Source organism: Phoenix dactylifera, chromosome 17 (assembly GCF_009389715.1).
Source record: "Phoenix dactylifera cultivar Barhee BC4 chromosome 17, palm_55x_up_171113_PBpolish2nd_filt_p, whole genome shotgun sequence".
NCBI classification, from domain to species: Eukaryota; Viridiplantae; Streptophyta; class Magnoliopsida; order Arecales; family Arecaceae; genus Phoenix; species Phoenix dactylifera.
This window is the reverse complement of record NC_052408.1, coordinates 2,155,810-2,162,924: the sequence shown is the minus strand read 5'-3', so window position 1 is coordinate 2,162,924 and position 7,115 is coordinate 2,155,810. Positions and strand designations below refer to the sequence as shown.

The window sequence follows — 7,115 nt, the reverse complement described above, 5'->3', positions numbered from 1 at the left end:
TCCCAAACTGTTGAACATAACTTGTGTTTACTTTCACATCTATACGGGAGCATTTAGAACCTTTTCTGATGAACAAGTTATAAGATGAATGTCCTATTTTATGCATTTCGCTGCAGTGATCAAGAGAAGCTTTCTGAAGTTGGAGCACACTTTGCTGCAAAGATTGAGCTATCAAGAGTAAATGTTCTTAATTGCTTCCTCAACAGGAAAAATCCTCTCCTCAAACAGTTATTTTCACTGCTTTGACACAATTTCTTCAGCTGAACTTCATATTAATATGGAAAAATCAGATCAATATTTTCAACCGTTCCGAGATAATAAATTGGATAATGATATGAGCTGCTTGACTGAATCCGAAATGAAATTGTTGTTTACAACAAAAACTCTCGCGAATTTTTCTGATAGAAGTATAAGACCACCTGCGCTATGATCAAGCAGACATAAATAAAGAATCTGCTAATTGGATTACTTTATTATGTAAGCATCGGCAAAAATCACGAAAAACCAATGCTTACAAGCTGGGAAGATGGTAATAAAACCAAATGATAAACACTTGTCATTGTAATGTACTACTTCTGACCACTTTCAATCGAATCTACTGTACCACTTGTTAACCTTAACCTTGAAGCCAAGTCATTTATCAGCATATAGATCTCCTCCATCTTTGGTTGTGACCTTTCTTCAACTTTAAAATTGCAAACAATCTCATTTAGATCAACAAGCCTATGACCAGGGATTAATCTCACCCCTCTTTCCTTGAACGTCTGCTTCATTTTATGAACATCTCCCCATTTACCAGCTGCCACATATATGTTACATAGCAAAGCATAGTGAGAAACATTAGAAGGTTCCAACTCTATTAACCGTTCTACCATGCTTTCGCCCAACTCCAAGCCTCCATGAAACCGACACAACCCAAGCAAACCACCCAGCACCCGCGATCCTGTTTCCTCTGGAGTGCTTCTTAACACTTCTACCGCTTCTTGAACAAGGCCAAGACTGCCATAGAGGTTAGCCATGCACCAATAATGAGCAAAATTAGGCATAATCTTATACAAGCTTGTCATTTCATTGAAGTATTTCTTCCCCTCAGCCAACAGACCAGCACGGGCACAAGCACATAGGACTCCGGCAAAGGTAATTTCATCTGGTAAGATCCTAGTCGGTTCATTCTCTAAGCCATCATTCGTTCCACCATCTTCAGAACCCTCCCCTATAAGAAAAATAAAATCAAGAAAGTGAATACTAAAGCTCAAACTGAAAATATGAAAAATAATGTTACACAAATGATAAAATAAGGTGTTCAAAGACCAAGTGCGTCATTAAGCATTCTGTTGCAATATCACAACAGCTACTCTCTAGTAAGGCTACACCTAAGTTATTACAGGTAACATTCACATGGCGCTAAGTTTTCATCAGCTAGCATAATTCCTTGGCAACCAATTGCCAAAACCCCAGATAAAAACAATTCATTTCCTACCTATATTAAATAACCTATGTTAAACCAACTATGCACAGAAATCATGATTCCTTTCTTTTTTCTAATTATATTCCAATTCATTCGGTTAATGATGCTTAAACATACATAGTAGTCTTGCCTGCATCTATTTATTTGTTTATTTTTTAAGATAGACAAGGAAAATTCTAAGACTAAGAAGCCTGAAGATTAGCTAAACATGTAATTCTTGTGTAAAAGGAATGCCGGAAAAAGTGAATGCTGTGCAATAGTATAAAAGTCACACTCATAAGTGATATATTTCCATGACAAAGGAACCACGCAAGCAAGAAACAAGATGCCCACCTCTTCCAACCATCTTTTGGAACAAAGCTAGCCCATCTTCTGGATTCCCAAAAATGCTATGCCCTGTAACCATCGCATTCCAGCACACCAAATTCCTCATAGACATCCTATCAAACACCCTCCTTGCAATCTCCACCCTCCAGCACTTGCAGTACATATCCACCAGTGCCGTCCCAAATATCAAATTCTCCTCCGCAAAGTTCCTGATATAGTAACCGTGCACAGACCTCCCCTCTTTAAGCAGGCCCAGTCTTCCACATGACGTGACCACACTCACCATCGTATTCACATTCCCCCTCAGCCCCGTCTCCCCCATCTCCCTAAAGATCTCCAACCCGCATTCTGGGCTTTTCCCCTTCAAATACCCACTGATCATAACATTCCAAGACACCACATTTCTCTCCGGCATCATGTCGAACAACTCGCGAGCAGCGTCCAGGTCACCAGCTTCCGCATAGCCATCGACCATGGAATTCCATGAGATCACATCTCGGTGGGGCATCTCGTCGAACAAGACGCGAGCGTATTCCAAAAGGCCGCAGACAGAGTACACATGGATGAGGGAATTGCGGACATGAAGGACCGCGTCGACGCCGCGCTTGAGGGCCTGAGCGTGGCACTTCTCGCTGGCGTGGAGAGAGGTGGCGCGGCCGCAGGCGGCGAGGAGAGGGGGGAAGGAGAAGGAATTGGGGGCAAAGCCGGTGCGGAGGTTGGCGAAGAAGAATTGGAGGGCGAGGAGGGGCTCGGGGGAGAGGGAGAGGGCTCGGATGACGGTGTTGGCGCAGAAGGGGTCGGGGGCGGGCAGGTGGCGGAAGAGGAGGAGGGTGTGGGGGAGGGGAGCGGCGGCGGCCGAGGCGCGGAGGAGGAGGCCAGCGCCGAGGGGGTGACGGAGGAGGCCGGAGGCGACGAGCTGGGCGTGGGCTTGGAGGAGCGCGGGGAGGGAGCGGAGGGAGGGGAGGAGGCGGAGCGAGGGGTGGTAGATGGAGAGGCGGCGGAAGGGGGGTGGCGGCTGCGGCGGGGAGAAGGGATTGGGGTTTAGGCGAAGGACGTCGGCGACGGAGACGGCGGCGGAAGTGGGGAGGGGCGGCGGCCGGGCCATTCACCGGGGGGTTTCCGCCGCCATAGATCCTGGCGACTCAATGGCGCCGTCCTATAACAAAGTTGAGACGTAGGATATCATTCTCTTTTGTAATATTTGTATATGATAGGGGCTTCAATGTAAAAATCTTGGGCTAAAACCATCGTCTGCAGTTGTTAACTCTCCAGTTTTTTCCGACAGAACTCCCTACACGATGTAAAATATTTTTTCCATTACCCTACACAAGTTTAAGCTTAATATGCATATTTTCAGGAAGGAACCCCTAGGAGATGTAAATATACGAGGAAAGTCAAACTTAGCTATAGCCTACAGGTCAGCGAACAACTCGTTAGAGCCATTTGTATGTAAATCATAAATATTATGTGGATTTATATGTAGATTTTTTCGCTTTCATGATCCCACAAAAAGTATCACATACTGGCCATGGATTCGAAGAAGGATCCTTGAGTACTCTATGAAGTTTATCCAGCGAACGAAGTGCTTTTAGAGGAGGATTAGACATTTTAGGTTCTTGAAATGTGCTTATAGCTATGAAGAAGTTAGCACATTGTATCTATAAGATTGCTAAGGTGGATAGTGACTTGGTGGAGGTTCTTTTTCACCGAGATAAAATCTCACACCAGCACCCAAGTGTATAATTCTACTGAACGATACACTAACAATTCACCTTATGAAACATTCTTATGTATAGAGGTGTGAATAGCATTGATAGCTTGCAAATGAGAAATAATAGACTACCAAGAAACAATGCAACCTAACTGAGCACATGACAAATAAGAAATAATAGACTACAAAGAAACATATGGCTCTCACATTAGATAGCAAAAGAGTTTGAATCTTTTGTCTTGACTCATGATTAAACACATTGATACATGCTACATGTCGTCTAACATGAAATCCTAGCTGCCTCTAGCTAGATCCCTTTGGGGCTACATATCAGCTCGAAATTGTAGAACATTTTTTGTGTGTATGTGTTTGTAGTTTGTGTTTTAGCATCAGTTGAGATTGTTGCATGGTATCATGGTAGCATAGTGCTACGCAATTATTGAGCTAGAACAAGCAACAAGTATAGTTCGTAAACTAAAATAATTTTTTGTGTAATTAAAATAGATACCCTCAGCTATTCTTCACTAATTGCAACTCAACTGATTATGGCAAGGTTGAATTAATAGAAAAGACATAGTTAGATGGTCTGATATAAATTTGTAATTGTGATTATCAAATACCAAAATAGAACTTGTTGAAGAAAATGAACTTGTATGAGGCAATTATGCTACAATTCTCACATTCTTTTCTTTTATTTAAAATTTTAGATTCTCTTGGTTATTTATTTATCGCTCTCATTTTCCTTCTCTCTCGTGGAAATAACAAAAAGACAAGCAAGTCTTGTAAAAATATTTTTTTAGTGGTTGCTTGTATCAAATAATGTTCCGTGTTCACATAGGACTAGATGATTTCTACTGCATGCCTCTTTGTGACGAGAACAACACATAAACAAGATCATGTCTAAAAAATTGTTATTAAACTCTCAGATTAACGGGGCCATACGAGTAGAGGTAAAAATGGATCGGATATTATCTATCTAGATCTATTTTTATATCCAAATCTATCTAGATATGGATAGCAATTTGAATATCCAACTAAGATTTGTATTGTATTCATATCCGTCAAAGAAAAATAAATATAAATGTGGATAGACAACTACCTGATCTGTGTTGAAATATTCAATTATATTTGTAAGAAAAATAAATGACCATATTAACATACTATTAACTTAATTTATCTTTTAGTTACTAATAGCTTTAATTTTGTATTTATAATCCATATTTATATCTATACTCTAGTATCCGATTTGTATTTGTATCAATTTAAAATAAATATAGATATAAATTGTTGTATTTGACTAACATCCTATTTGTATGTAGATTCATCAAACAAAATATATATGGACATAGACATATTGATATCTGATATCCGATATGTGTCCAATCCGATTTCAGCCCTATATGCAAGTCTACCCATTTACCACCCGAGGAGAAAGGCTGAAAAATTAAAAAAGATGCTATGACAGCTTTTCGAGCATATAGACTGATAGGGGGCAGAATGTATCGTCCTGCTCAAGATAGAAGACCACCCCATTCTAGCTAAGCAGACCTCGGCGTCGACCAGGCAGGACCTTGATCTCGCTAAGAGCTAGTCCGATCTCGGACCTCGCCAAAGGCGCAGCCGACCTCGGCCAGATCTCTCTGCTGCTACGACCTACAGCAACCTCTTCTGGTATTCATAATGACGTCCCGAGCTCGAGCTCGAGGCGCCCTACTACGTTGATCGCAAGTCAAAGAGCTCCCTCGACTGCAGGGATATACGACGATATGCCTCGGCCCAAGCTCGGGGCGCCCTATACGACGACGCGCCCCAGCCAAGTTCAAGGTGCCCTATGTAACGACGCGCCCCGACCCAAGCTCGGGGCGCCTTGCTGGGCAAACCTCAAGATCAAGGAGGCTAAGCCGATCTCAGAACCTGCCAAGCCGACCTCACTGAATATTTGTCGTGGCCCCTATGTCGGCTCGACCTCAGCTCCCTGCCAAGTGGGCAAGGCCGACCTTGGCCCCCGTCGAAGACCGAGCCAACCTCGGCCCCCATTGAAGACCGAGCCGACCTCGGCCTCCGCCAAAGGCCGAGCTAATCTCGCCCAGTATGCGCCGCGGCCATGCCCTATAGCAACCTCACCGCACCATGCTTCGCTTAATGGCCACGCCAAGACACGTCAACAAAGGACTACGCCTTGCCATTCCAACCATACTTGCTGACAAGGGCCATACCCCACGGCACGCACCAGCACCATACCACGCGCAAGAAGAGCTCAAACTGTGTGCCTCAAGCAAGCCGTGGCCGTGCGCCACTTAGCCAGCGCTATCTCTTCCGATGATGAGGACGAGTCATATCTCCGCCACCTGGGCACCTCTACGGGGACTATAAATAGCCCCATCTGGTAACGCCTAAGGACTTTTTGGTCAACATAAACTCCACGCTAACTTAAGCATCGGAAGGCCCTCATCGGAATCACCGGTGAGGCTTTGTGCAGGTATGCTGGCGCACGAAAAGTAGCGTCCTTTCTTTGTCTCGACCGGCTGCTCCCCCGACTCTTCCGGCATGGTCACCCTCAGGCCAAATTTGAACCACAACATGGACGTATGATGTGTTGAAATAGAAGGTTTAAGAGATTTTGTTTTTGTTTTTTTTCCACCATATGATTGGATGAGCCAAGTCTGGATCTAAGCTAGATTGACCCGACCTCAACAAATGGATCCGATCCATTCTAAACTCAATGACCAAACTGAACCCAATGACTCGGTCCTACCCGAACCTAATGATCCAACTCTGACTAGATCTAATGCGAGCCTAATGACCTGATCCAATCTGATCCGACTCGATCCTACTCAATCCGACTCGATCGAGTCGTTTGGCCTGACCTAATCTGAACGTGATGGCTTGATAGGGTCCGAACCAACGACCCAACGCAAGCATGATGAGCCCACACGATAATTTGGGTCATCCCACTGGAGATGATTTGTTCTCCACCGCCTCCCCCTCCCCCTCCCCCTCCGCCACCATCTCTTCTCTATCAACCTCTTCTTCGCCCTCCGGCCGGCGCTCGGCTCCTTCTCGCTCTTCGGCTGGCGTTCAGTTCCATCTCGCTCTCCGACCTATTACAAGAGATGAAGGATGCCCTCTCCATCTATCCAGGATTCTTCTAGATGCCCAGCGATGTCTCGATGCTGCTTTCTGTCGCTTTCGAGTTCGTGGCGGGCAAACTCATCGCCGATCTCAGCAGCAGAGATGGTGGCGACGGTCGCCGCCACTTCAAAAGGGGTCCACTGGCGTCGCCACCGCCATGTCCGCTCTTGGCATGGTCGCAAGAGGAGTGGAGGCAAATGCTGAATCCAGTTGTTTTGGGTATAATAATGCTCCTCCTCCCAGGTCTCCTCCAGTTGGCAAGGCAAACATGAGGCTCAAAACACGAGACTTATTATTTCTTCAGTCCCGCATGCACGAGCTCTTCGAATAATCTCACGTTTTCATGCAATAGAATAAGGTTATTTCCCCTATCTGTACCTAAGATATTGATTACTTGAATCTAGGGCACGATCTAGGTACTCGGAAGGTTCAATGGAAGGAGGCACTCTATCCGCTTCAAACATCTGAGCGTCAAGT

At 44.7% G+C, this 7,115-nt stretch overlaps 1 protein-coding gene across 1 annotated transcript; it reads right to left on the bottom strand.

Annotated features, from left to right (window-relative positions):
- Positions 1–408: 408 nt before the first annotated feature.
- LOC103707217 (pentatricopeptide repeat-containing protein At3g51320-like) lies at positions 409–3,090 on the bottom strand. Its single transcript, XM_008791620.4, has 2 exons — positions 1,802–3,090; positions 409–1,213 (listed from the first exon to the last, which is right to left on the bottom strand). The coding sequence occupies exons 1-2, from the start codon at positions 2,898–2,900 to the stop codon at positions 570–572; spliced, it is 1,743 nt and encodes a 580-aa protein (XP_008789842.4). The 5' UTR covers positions 2,901–3,090; the 3' UTR covers positions 409–569.
- Between the last annotated feature and the right edge of the window lie 4,025 nt (positions 3,091–7,115).

What these genes read in the sequence shown, in the direction of transcription:
- LOC103707217 (XM_008791620.4), bottom strand. Translation starts at nt 2,900, where the DNA reads ATGGCCCGGCCGCCGCCCCTCCCCACTTCCGCCGCCGTCTCCGTCGCC. An exon ending in CCAAAAGATGGTTGGAAGAG is followed by an intron (nt 1,214 to 1,801) that starts GTGGGCATCTTG and finishes TTTTTCTTATAG; the next exon opens with GGGAGGGTTCTGAAGATGGT.